The 13,350-nt window shown below is 40.9% G+C and overlaps 1 protein-coding gene across 1 annotated transcript in view; it reads right to left on the reverse strand.

Annotated features, from left to right (window-relative positions):
- The window catches only part of LOC118338439 (glucosidase 2 subunit beta-like), a 121,859-nt gene that overhangs the window by 68,590 nt on the left and 39,919 nt on the right, over nucleotides 1–13,350 (reverse strand). The window contains exon 10 of the mRNA XM_035675738.1: nucleotides 5,479–5,548. Within this exon, the coding sequence (XP_035531631.1) occupies nucleotides 5,479–5,548 (70 nt within the window). The remainder of the gene's footprint in view (nucleotides 1–5,478; nucleotides 5,549–13,350) is intronic.

The raw sequence follows: 13,350 nt of genomic DNA on the forward strand, positions 1-13,350 counted from the left end.
TTAGGTTTTCTATTTTTTCTATTAAAACAAAACAAACCCAGTTCTCATTCGCTCAGGTTTGACAGCGAGAAATAAAGCTGAAAAAAAGAAATGTTAATTTACGGCTTTTGACAATTCAAAAAGTTTTGCCATCTGTTAGGCTTTTAAGGATACCACCCCCAAGGTTTGTGGGTTGCCTTTTTCTGTCTGGCCCCATCACCAATGATCGCAGCCTTGAAGAGATTCATTTTCTGAAGGCTTCTGCTCTCTTTTGTTTGTTGGGCCTCAGAAGGTTCTGGGCTAGAGGGGTTTAATTGTTTGTCTTCCCTTTACACTCACCGGCTTAAAACTGGTAGACCTTCACCTGGAAAGTACCATGCAATAACAGTTGCAGAGAAAATTTTTCCCAAATTTCTTGCAACAAACAGGCGCTTTAAATTGGGCTTCGCAGGCCAGAGAGTTCCAGGGAAAACGGGCTGCAAAAAATTCACCCAACCCAATTATAACAAAAGAAAAAATTGGAAAGAGGCAAAAATTGAAATGTGAAAAACCGGCCGACTGGTGGGCACCTTCTTAGTTACCATGGGAAAAAAAGCATGTCTGCCAAAAATTAGGAAATTTTACAGTTTAGAATTTATTTTCCTCTTTCACTTTCAGTTTTCCCAAGATTCAAAAAATTTCAAATCTTTCAATTTCAAAACACTAGAGGTGAAACATGGATATAATTTCATTTACAGTTACATGGCCATCTTTCTAAAAAACTTTTTAAACAACACATCCAGGTCTCTGTGGCCAAGAGAAAATCTTTCCACTCTTCTTACTTGATGAAGGCAGGCACAAGTTTAATACAGTAAGGCTTATTTGGGCCTGGGTAATGTAAGAAGAGAATGGCCCTTCAAGTTGGGATTTAACCGCGCACCTTTCATGTACCGCGCGTGCATTTTGTTTAGGTCAAAAACCAAATTTCATTTGGTTTTTTTTTCCCTGGAGCCCTTTCTAGGCGGTAAAAAACTCTTAATTCAAGCTTTTACAAACCCACTTGGATTTTTTTTTTTGGCCCAACACCCTTCCCAGTCGATTCAGCTACCCATACGTAAGAAAGTAACTCCACTTTAATGGTATATTATTCAATATCAGATTAATTCCAATTGTCTTACCAAAACAATGACAAACGAAGTGAATCTTAAGCAAAATCCAAATTTGAACATAATCTAAATCTTTTTCAGGGTAGAGTTGTAGATGGGACCAAAGCTTGGAACCAGTGGATTAATGGGCAAAGAAAAACAGGCCACGGGCTACAGCCAAAAAAGGGTAATTACGGGATAATGGAAAGTGTTTAAGGTTGGGGCTGTTTCAAAAAGTCTAATGGCAAACTTTTTATTCTAATAAAGCTGACGATTTGGCAAGTTGACCCACCAACATACTTTTTGGCACCAACCTTTGTAAAAGGTATACTGTTATTTTTGTATTATATATGGCTAAGGGGAACTAGTGCTTGATGCCCAATACTGGAGTTCCCAGACAGAAATATTTAATATCGTCTTTATTAATAACCCAGCCTGAATTAATAAAGTTTGTTTCACAAACAAATCTTTTTTTCAAACTAACAAAGAAGCCAGACTTTATTCAATTGATGAATAACTATGAAAGTATAACATTGGGAACCTACTAAATAAAAAAGGGGCAAAAGTCTTAAATGTGGAACCAAATTTTTTTGGACTGAAAATTTAAGGGGGAACAAATTGATGAAAAGAGGTAAATTATGCAAGAATTACAAATAGGTTGATCGACCATTTAATCCCCTGCTTGGGACTTACTTTTTTACGTTTTGATTACTTCCACACCTGGACCTTTACGATGCCCAACTATTCAAAGTCCCCCCTATGTGGCCAACCTATTGGGCCGGGCCATAAAGGGATGTTCGCCAAAACGATGTGTGATTTAATTGGATTTTCCAATGCTCCTTTCTAATGCTTTGTAAGGCCATTGGGCACTTGTTATTTTTTAAGGGAATTTAACCCATAAGAAACACATTGTATTGGATTAAACCCTTCCCACTTTCCACAATTTCCAAAACAATCCGCCCTCCCACCAGGGATAAAAAAATTGTAAAAAGGTTTTGGAAGCTGTGAAAACAAAACGGGGAGAAATTGTCCGAACCCTTTTCATTGGCCGAAATTCTAAAGGAAAAACCACGATTTAGTTTTTTTTGCTGGTTGGCTTGCTTAGTGGCATCCAAACCTGTAGGGTTGGCTTCCATGGGGTTGGGTGTTTTCTCTTCCTTCTTCTCTCTTTTTCTTCTCCTCCTTTCTCTCTCCCAAGACTCTTTGAATCAGGGGGGCCAGGGGTCCCTTCGGTTAAAACAAATGGCAGAGTGATTGTTGGGATTTGGCATATTTTTCCCTGGAATAAATTTCATATTGGGCATTTCTGGGAAAAGCAGCGGCATTTTACTGTTTGGTAAAGGCTTTTCTCCTTTTCCTTTTCTTTCCTTCTTTTCTTTCTTACCAACCATTTTCACGGCATGCTGCACGAAATTTAAACCGCTGATTTCATGAGGACCCCACGGGGGGAGTTGAAGGGGAAAAGGTGCTCTTCCAAAAATTTCATGTTTTTCGGCGGTAGGGAGGAGAAAAAAACCCATGCCATTTGGGGCCCCCCTGGGTGGGAAAAAAGCCAGGCTTGCCACTCCGGTGGGATGGTTAATTCAGGGGGGGCCTTGATTTTAATGATGCAATGCCTGTTTTCCGCCCAACCCAAAGGGGACCGAAAGATGGGGGCAGCCACGGCCTTCGAATGGTGGGGAGATTTGGGGTAGAAAGGCCTTGGAGGGAAGGCAAAGGTGGGAGTAAGAGGCTGAAAGCTTTTACAGAGGGAAATTTGAGGAATAGTTAAATAAGGGACTTTTTGAAGGTGGGAGGGAAAGAAATAAGAATAAGTTTTTTAAGTGGAGGAGAGGAGGGGGAGAAGGAGGAGGGGAGGGGACTCCCAAAGATGGAGTCGTATTTAAAAGGGAATGCAAAAAAAAAGTCCATGGATTTTCAGCTTTATTTCAATCGTGGGTGCAAAATGGAGTATTTTGTGTGAGGTTTGTGTGTGTGTGTGTGTGTGTGGCGTGTGTGTGGTGTGTGTGTGTGTGTACGCAGCCAGGCAGGCATATGGACATGTGTGCATATCCACATCAGTGTGTCTAATGGGGCTGGGGGATGTGGTTCTTAATATGAACGCATCTACACACTGTAGCCCCTTTTTAATTACAGCCCTGGCATGCTAAAGAAGCGTCCAGGAGAAAAAAAATAAAAAATCTTCCATTAAAGCCGCATGTAGGCCTCAGCCTCCCCCTGATCAGTTCAGCTGATGACTGCTTTTTTCCCTCTCCCCCTTATTCCCCTCACTTCCTTAGGAGAATTGGGCTGGTGGTATTTTGGCTGTGAAAAGGAAACCATCGGACGGCAGGGGCATGAATATTCCAAATGACTAATGTTGCACATGCTTATTTTTGACATATCTGGCTTCCGCAGGGAAATAAAACACTTCTAATGCAGGGGGACCATCTGTTATCTGTTGCTGGTGTTTCAGAGCAGGCGGGCTCAGTGTGTGCACACACACTCGCTCGCTCACGCAAAGATACACACAGGCGTACAGATAGCACATACGCACGCAGGCAGACAGATCGACACATTCTCACACAGCGGGAGGCGTACATAGACAGCGAGACACATGCGCACACACATGTACTAACAGCTGAATCCGCTGGGAGCATGCACAACAGACAGGCTCTAAACTCCTATACAAATTGAACACTCCTTTTTTAATTCAGTGTGTTTGTCAAATGCGCTGTAAATCTCGAGCTGTAGGGCGACAGCGAAGGCACACACTTTTTATGCTAGCCATAAATACCTGGGCCTGTCTCCTCGCAGCAGCTGGAGCGGGATAATATGCTCGTGGTGTGAAAGGGGGAATAAACTAGCTGCATCACCTTGAAAAACAAAACATGAGACGCACGCAAGCAGCCACACATCCACACTAGGTGGGTTCTCACTTAGATTTGTTTGGAAGTATGGCCAAAGGGATGGATGTATGGTAAACAAAGCTCTCCTATGCATGGATAATCTGCTTGTTATTTTCAGACAATAGCCGAGCTTCTAGGTATGCCAGAATACTTCCATTCAAGCAACAGAATATAGAGTTTCCTTTTAACTACCGTGCCAGTATATTTCAGTACCACAAATTATGTTTTCAAAAAATTCCTGGGGATACCACAAGTCCCAAAATTGATGTAACAATCATGAATCAGCTCTAGCAATAGCCTATGCAGCAGTAAACCAATACCATGGAATACTGTGGTATGAAAATTGACAGTTATAATGCTGTGTACAATGAATTCTACGGTGTAATAAACAAATATAGGACAATATATTATATTATATTATTATATTATATATTGTATTGTATATTGTACATTTTGTAAAGTGTTTCTTTTAAGGTTCATTGCAACTGATAATCACTATAATTATGCAATATCGTTAGATCGCTTCGATTTTCTGAGGCGGCTATTGTACCGTGAAAGTCTCATACCGTTGCAACCATTGTCTAATTCATACATACATATTAATCTATGCTAATTTTTGACTTTGGCATCACCAGTGATAGTATAAAAAAGACGACAGACTGCGAACACCACCACCCCCTTACAACACATTTCATCATTCAGTCTTCATTTTCTTCTTTGAAAAATATAATGCCCTTCCTACGTTACTAATATCTTCTTTATGTTTCATATTGAATTTTCTGACTGTCAGTGAAAGTATTCAGGTAGTCACAATTTGAAAACAGAGGAAAAATAATTGAAACTTTTTTGGCACATCTACATGACAAATTATTTAAATGACTACTTGAAAATCAAATTGTCATTATTTGTAAAACAATGAGGGAGGAAAGCAAAGAGCATCAAAATTATGCAAATATAATCAATTATGAAGGATTTAACTGAATAAAAATAGATTTTCGTCAGACTGAAAAACCTGTTACTGTTATCTGTAATTCTTGTCACACTTATTACTGCTCCATGTATTTGCATGTAGCCATTTCGTACCTCAAAGAAAAAACTATGAAGTTTGTGCGACTGGACTACACTCTCCCTTAGGTGAGTCATTTTTGTGTTCCACCCCCAGCCTTTATTTTGAAGGAAGCACGGCAAGTTCTCTACACAGCACAATTATACACACATTCTAGTTGATCCATTGTGGGTAGCTTGATATAATCATAAGCAACTAGCATCAGGATAAATAAACACACCACCCTCTTAGCTCTTGTGTTAAGGACATTAAGCTAACTTTGGGCTTTATTAAAATTTGTGACACAATAAAAAGATTATTTTAATTCCAGAAATTAACTAACGCTTGTATTAATATTTCCAAACACGGGAAGGGATTTTCTGTGGGGACCACAGGAGGAGTAGGGGGTAGAAAGGGACGGTGAGAAGGTTTAATAACTTACCTCTGTCAACTGCCTTCAAGTGAGGATCTTCACCCACAATACTGCCTGGTGCACCTTGTGTGTCTTTGATCTACAAGCACATAATGGAAGCAGACAGGGACAGAAAACAAGGTCAAAGATCTATACACTTATAAGACCTTGGGTATCACCTGCATTAATGTATAAAGCCACAACAAAAGCATGTTTGTGTATGTGTGTGTGTGTGTGTGTGTGTGTGTGAGAGAGACAGAGACAGAGAAAGTGATTTTAAAAGATCATTTCAGCTCCAAGTCCATGACTCTAATATGCACCTCCCAGCAGACACTGTGCGCTTGATGTTGCAAAATACAAGGTTCCTTTCTGTGCTCTAGGAGGCTCCCAGGAGCCTCTGAAAGACAGTTTAATGATGAAAGACAACATGCCTGGATGCTAGTGTTCCGTTTTAGGTCACAGGAGAAAAACAGGCAGAGCCAAAACAATTTCAGGTCTTTAATTTTCCTTTTTAAGACGCCACATTCATTTAGAAAGAGCCAAGTCACGTTGCGGATCCTCACCTTGCGGAAGGTTTTCAGGAGATAATCGCTAAATCCTTCCTAGAGTAAATATTGTTGATTGCTGAGCTGTGGCGGTAAAATATTGATATACCGAATATCAAAATATTGACATTTATCTCTAGCTGAGAATCTACCTGAGGTTAGGAAAATGTGTGTTGTTACAGCTGTACTATATTCTGTTGTTGATGCTTGTAGGCATTATGAAATTAAAAAGAATAAAAATATTGTGCAAAACATCAATTCTTTCCAGAGTGTTCAGGATTCTGAGGAGGACTAAAAATGACAAGATTCCCACATATGGGGCCGAGGAAATATGGGTCTGATTTGATGACTTGTCGCATGCTGCATGCTGACATTCTTTCCTTCACTGGAAACCAGACTGTAAACTCAACTGTGCAAGTGGGAGACGTCGCCAAATGCAATGTGACTCACCACCTCTGAGGAGAACAAAAACCTGCTTAAGAACACTGTGACATCGCATGCAGTATTTGCGGTTCAGAATATTTTGACAGATTGGACTGAATACAAATGTAAAAACTGTCATGCACCCACCCCCCCCAAAAAAAACACCCATATGAAAACATGTCAGAGTTACTGGTAGAAAAATCTTTTAAGATAATAATCCATGAATATTATTCCCATGAAGCCGTGTCAGCTCAGGTTAGACATCTGGGAGAGATTTCTATTGGTCCTAAATAGATAGTTTTCCCTATGACATCCTGGTTGTAGTCATTTAGCCTGTCTTAAAAGAAAGAAAAATAAATAACAGCTGATGAAAATCTATAGTTCAGTACATTATCTAAACGCAAAATGAGTACAACGAGATTAAAAACTTTAACGTTTTAAGATTCCCCACTATCCAGATCAAGAGTATTGCAAATATTTCAGACTTAGCCAACATAATTTAAAATAACTCTAACAGTTTAACCGTAGGTGAAAGGCCTCTAACAAATTGATACTTTTTCAGGTTTCAGAAATAACGAGAGATCATACAGCTAGGAATTACATGAAGATTGATTTGATGATTTCCCATATTCGTCAGCAAGCAGTGAAAAGCAAATATTGGGGTGTTATGTACCATTTCTTTGGCTAGCATGAAACCTCCTGGAGTCTTGTCCCACAGGCGCATCACAAATAGTCAAAAAGATTTGGGTTTTTTTACATTAAAAGGTCCAGTGTGCAACATTTATGAGGATCTATTGGCAGAGATGGAATATAATATTCATAGGTATATGGTATTGTATTATCACCGGAATATAGAAGTTGTTGTGTTAAATTAGTTTTTATCCATAAGCGCCGCGGACGTGACGAGCCCGCTTCGCTCTACTATTCTGTTTACTTCCCCCTGGCATTTTGTTCACTATAAAGTTATTAAAGGACAATAAAACTCACTGAGCAAACTTGTTATCTCGTTAGCTTAGATAGGCAACTAACAGGACAAGAAGTTCACACCATTTACTCAAATATTTTTACCATCAACTCCTGTCTTTTAACAGTCTGAAAACCATTGCTCTTCTGTGGACAGATTCTCTGACTGTGGCAATTCCATTGGAATGAATGTGCAGTGGAATTTTGCTTTTTTTTTTTTTCTTTTTTACTTTTTACTAGTCCAGTATGCTTGTGGAATCAGTGAACAACCCATGTCTTCTGGATATGGATACAGACCGACAACACATGTAGGCACTGAAAATCTGAAGGATATGTCCAGGTATTTTTGATTGAATTTTTGATAGGAAATACACAGCCCATTTTTTTGGTTAGCAATGGCTTTATTCGCTATAAAAGTAGTAGTATCCTCATGGCAATAGGCAATGCTCACGCGCTACAGTAGCCTCAACAAGATAAGTCGCAGGCACGTATTGTTGCACTGTGAGAGGCAGAAATAATGGAAGCATCACTTCAAGCCCAGTCCTCTCAGTCTACCTATCTTTTCATGCCCACATACTTCTCCAGTTCTTGTTTGTGTGTGAGAATGAGACACTGGCTGAGTAAAGCCTTCAAGCGGCCACATACGCTGCTTCAAGAAATCAGCCAGCACACAAAAACAGAGGCTTGCTCTTGAAAACTGTCTGCCTTTGAAGGATCTTTATTCTCCGTTCCCCAGTTGCTGGAGATGTGTGTAACAGCTTAGACATACAATGGGTGTACCTCGGGCATTTGTCCACTGAGAGCCCAGGCCCAGTAAATGAAAAGAAGGGCACACGTACCCAGGAAGTACCTAATTAATTGACTAGCAGATATTTTGGAATTTATAATCATCAAACAGACTTCATTTTGTTCCCCCACCACCATCCTCGCCAACCCATCTTCCCAGGCGACTTACTTAAGAGACTTATCTTATAAATACAGCCCTAATCAAAATAAATGACTAAAAGCTCTAAGGGAGTTGAAGGCTATACACATTTACATCAGAGGAACTGATGCAATTTAAATAGCCGCCTGTGCAGCGACTTAAGGTTCAAATCGCAGAGAATCCTAACTTATGTAATACTTTCAGTGTTTTTGTTTTGTTTTGTTTTTTTTGCTCAGTTTGGCAGACCTATATTCATTACAGCCAAGTAGGAGAGACACAGCCTTCTTCTATGTGTGAGTTATGCTGAATTCCCTCAGCAGCATGCTCAGTTGGTGAGTGTGTCATATTTTACAGAAAATCTTTAATATGTAATGCGTCACGTGCTTTTTGTCTCTTTGAATGCACTTAACGCATGTGTCCTCTGCATTTGTATACATTCAGACACTTTATGTAGTCACTGCTTTACATCCCCCCCCCCTCCTGTGCTGTGGGTAGACATTTCTTACAGAATGCAGCAGTGACTGATTTTAACCGATAGTAGCTCACAGGCTCTGTTATAGCCAGTCAGTGATGTCTAGCTGAGGTGAAACGTGAAGATGGATGGATCAAGTTTCCAGAGAGTCGAAGTTTTGATGGATATGTTACTGCCACAAAGCCCAATACACCAGATTGCACTCTGAAGCCACATCTCTCATTGTCCAACAGCTCTCTGTTAATTCAAAGAAAAGCTGCTACAGCAATCTAACACTCAAGTTTCAGCTGTACTAAAGTCAAATTTAGGGTCTGTGCGGAGACTGCAGTGTTTCATTGCAGTCTCTCTGCAGAGGCCCAGAGTTTAATGGTAAACGTGGAAGCAGTGCAATGTTTGCAGAGCTCCCAGAATCTCCTCAGCCTCGTGACACGGTTGCTAATGCGAACTGAACTTGACTGTGACATTTGTGGAAGCCTCTGCAGAGTTTCACTTTTGAACAGGAGTGCAGAGTGGAGGGTCGATGTGGACCCTTCGCAGACCTTTTGCAGGGCTCCCCACTCACCGCACCAACCAGTTTGCATACCTTGTTGGGGAAATGGGTTGAGTGTCAGTGCAGTGACTCATGAGCATTTTCTTACCTGCGAAAAGAACCAGGCTAGACGTCAACTAAAATTACTTGGATATGGTTAGAGAAAGACTGTGCCTTGCATGTCAGAGTTTACTTAAGTTCAACTCTTTATTAAATCATAGCTCTAATCCACTTCAGCATGATACACCGATCACAGCAATTCCATTGAATTGTTGGTTTTGGACAACAATTTACAGGAAAACGTGCCAAGCAGTACTTTTTTGTATGTGTAATTTTGGGGAGAAACACATGGACAAACTAAACGTCCTGTCCCATCGGGTTTTATTTTTATTTATTTTTGGCCATAAAGAAATAAATCTATCTAAGCCAGCAGCTTTGCTGGTGATGGCAAACAAATCGGTACACGCACTATTAAATAAATTATAAATACATTTTCCTCCGAGAAGCCTAATTTTTTTTGTATTTGGAACCCATAGCTAGCCTTGCTAGGGAGACTTAAGTAGGGGAAAAGGCGCCAGGTAAGGACGCAACATATGACACACATTTTAGTTGACGTGTATTGTTGTGTGTAATGGCTACACATTTTTTCAACTCGAGAATGTAAGAATCCGATTTGGCCTATAACAATGATAAAGGACGATTGATTTATTAACTTTTCCACTGTAAAACATTCCATAATTCTAATATAACAGACCAATCATGCAGCATTTTAGCAGTTTGATAAAACTGCTTTCCTTTACCAACAACAAAAATTTGTAGTCTGTTTTTCCATTCTGTTTAAGTTGGCCATGTTCGAGGATCTGATGCTGGCAGCATTTAACAGTAGATCAAGGCAGCACAGACAGTGTGTGGTGGCGTAAGCGTGCATATGTGTGCCTGAGAGACGGCGTGTGTGCTCTGTGAGAGGTAAAATAATGACAGTAACACAGTGACGAGCAAAGCGCCTCATATTTTTGGGGCCTCAGGCTGGGGCAGGCCCTTCCGTTTTGGAGAAACTTCTTCGTCTCCTCTTATTCCCCTTTCCCTTGGTTCCCTCCTCCACTTCCTTTTCCCACTCCTCCCCCCCGTGGCACTGTTTAAACAGAGGACAAAGACGCCCTAAGTGGTTTTCCTTTTTCCGATCGCATACATGGCTGCTGGCGCTTTCCTCTTCTGTATCTCCAGCTTGCAGCCAGAGGAGTGACGGAGTGAGTGATGGTGGTTTTAACAAGTGAATCTTTTGATTAATTTTAATGGCACTTCCTAACAAAATCTGCCACTAGGAGAAGAGTGGTTATGTTATCATGTTATACTTTCACACACGAGTTGAGATCATGTTCGACACCGAAAAAGATCACAACGGATACTGCATGACTGAATGAGTCATGTCTTCTACCATGTTTAGACTTTAAACAGCACTGACTGACTACAGTCAAAAGGCTACCTGTGATGAATGCTGTGTTTTTTAAAGTCTGTTTGAGAGCGTGTGTGTGTGAGTGAGAGAGAGATGAGCATGATGCTGGTTGTTGAAAACTACAGTCAGCTGTAAATTCATGGACATATGGCAGATTTATATGTGACTAACTTTGATGAAAACAAAATCTTATGAAAATGAGGGACACACACTTGCACAAACACATAGCATCTTTTATACATCACTGGCACCCTGTGCTGCATCCTGGGACACCAGTTCAGACAGGAGCGAGAGCCAATTAAAGTTCTTTAATCTAGAAAAATGACTGCATTTCTCTTTATGCATGTGTGCGAGTTGGATGGCTATCAACAGAGAGGAAAAACGGCAGCTAGCGTGCCGCCGTCACACTTTCAGGTCATGCCAGTTGGCTTCCCCCAACGTGTGACAGCGGTGAGATTCAGACAGAGCAGGAACAACAAAAAGAGCAGAAGGGGAGAACATGGCAGCCGAGGACTACCACTTCTACATCAAACGAATGTTGTCACAGCAGAGCAACTGAGCCGCCCCTGTTAACTGTGACACCATTCAGCTGCTCGTCACACTGAGCAAGGCAAGGTGGAAACCTACTGTAAGTCAAGCAAGCGCGCTGTTTATTAAATAAGAAAGCGGGAGAGGAGGGAGAGGGCGGCGATGCAGTGGCGGCGGCGGCGGCGGCAGCAAAGTGAGCATACTGTAGTGTTGTCAAATCTTCGTAAGTAGCACGGAAAGGCAGCGTTTTCTCATCCCTCCATGAAATTGAATGTTGGGGGAGGGAAATGAAGTGTGCCTTCCAATAACAGTAAAGGCAATCATTGAAGCTTGCACTTGAGAAATATGATATTGAGAGGCTGTCGCTGGAGTTTGAGTAGCGCTGAAAGAAACAACAAAAGTGATTATTTAGTGGTATTATTTTATGGTTGATACGGCATTTTTCTATAATGTGCCAGGCTGAGGTCAGCTTAAAAAGGTAACGGCAGATGGAATCATTCATCATGAAGTGGCGAGTGAAGACACTTGAAGAAATAACAATCCTTTTTTACAAAGAGAACACTTCCCCTTTGATAATGTGATAATTCACTCATTAATGTAAACACAAAGTTGGCAACAGAAGCACAGTTAAGTTTCTTTATGATTTTAAAAGGGTGTAATCATATCATTAAGTGCTATAAATGTTACAGTCTGTGCAAAAACAGATTTGTATCCATATGTTGGCATTTTAGCGAAGAGTATCAGATGGATCGGCAGAAGTTCTGCAGTCATACTAAAATTTAAAGAAACAGCTAAATGATCAGCAGCCAGACTCTCTGGCCTGAAAAAACTGTTGTCTCTGACAGAAGGAAAATGGGAGGGGAAAAGGAGTAGGAGTGTCACGAAAGACAGACCAAACAGAAAGGCTGTCTCCTAGCGGACGCTGGCGTGTGGGCCTGTCAATCGTCATCGCGTGCCACTCTCCCTGCTCGACACAGTGAAACTGAGGCAATGTACCCCATGAAATATTCACCAAAGTTGTCTTTACTTAAAAGGGGAGAGCAAGGGGGAGGAAAAAAGTGCTGCGATAGATAGACGGAGAGTACCCCAAATGCTCTTGATGTCAGGTTTGCTTAGGCCTCTTTACAATGGGGGGCGACAGGGAGACCAGCAGGGGGTCCATTAAATGTTCACACAAATGTACCCCTAACAGCGTGTCAGTCTCCAGAGCAAAAGCCCCCAATCTCCAAAAATACTCTGCTAATTCTGCTGCACACTCTGAATATCCAAAGCATGCTTTCACTAGTACTGCTGACACTGCTGCTTCTTGCTTTTCCAAAAGATTTCTAAGTGTAAAGACAATTCTTTAATTTCATTGTTGATGCTTAAGGTGAATGTAGCATATTCTCACAATGCTTACAGTGCTGTTGTTGTGGGCAAATTACAGACAGTGAATGAATTGCTTTAAACCAGGACACACTTTGACATTTGAAACTGAACTACTGTGTATTTACTGCCATTCTAACCAATGATATCTATTTGCAAATACCAGCCCACATCAACTCTGAATGCTGAGGCCGAGTCTAACAATCTATAATCTTTTTGTGCTGATAGGAAAGTGGGAACAATGATGTATGTTTTCTTTCATAATTCAAAACTCCCAAATGCAAAAAATGGGGAATAAAATCAAGGAAATTCAATGTAAGGGGTTTGGGTGGGCTGCACAGATCCCCTCAAATGTTGTTTACTGTAACTAAGGCCTGCAATAATCTGGCAACCCTTTGTCAAGGCAAAGGGAGGGCAGGTTAAAGTCATATAAAATCTGAGAAAAGACTGAATAATTAGCTCCTAATTAGGCTGTTTGAGAGATGTGGTGATTCATTAGTAATGTTTGCTTTTGAAACAGAAACCACTGTCCATTTGGGCTGGCCATTGCATTTGTGACAGCCTCCGTTGCTGGGATAAAGTGTGGCATGAAAGTGTGGAATGAAAAAACACCATTAGCCGCTGCAGCTACTGTGCAAGTCTTCAACGTAAGACAATCAGTCCTTTGTATCTGTGTGAAAAGGTCAAATGTGTCACCTG

Source organism: Morone saxatilis, unplaced genomic scaffold (genome assembly GCF_004916995.1).
Source record: "Morone saxatilis isolate NCDOM2014 unplaced genomic scaffold, NCSU_SB_2.0 Contig4, whole genome shotgun sequence".
In the NCBI taxonomy this organism is placed as follows: domain Eukaryota; kingdom Metazoa; phylum Chordata; class Actinopteri; family Moronidae; genus Morone; species Morone saxatilis.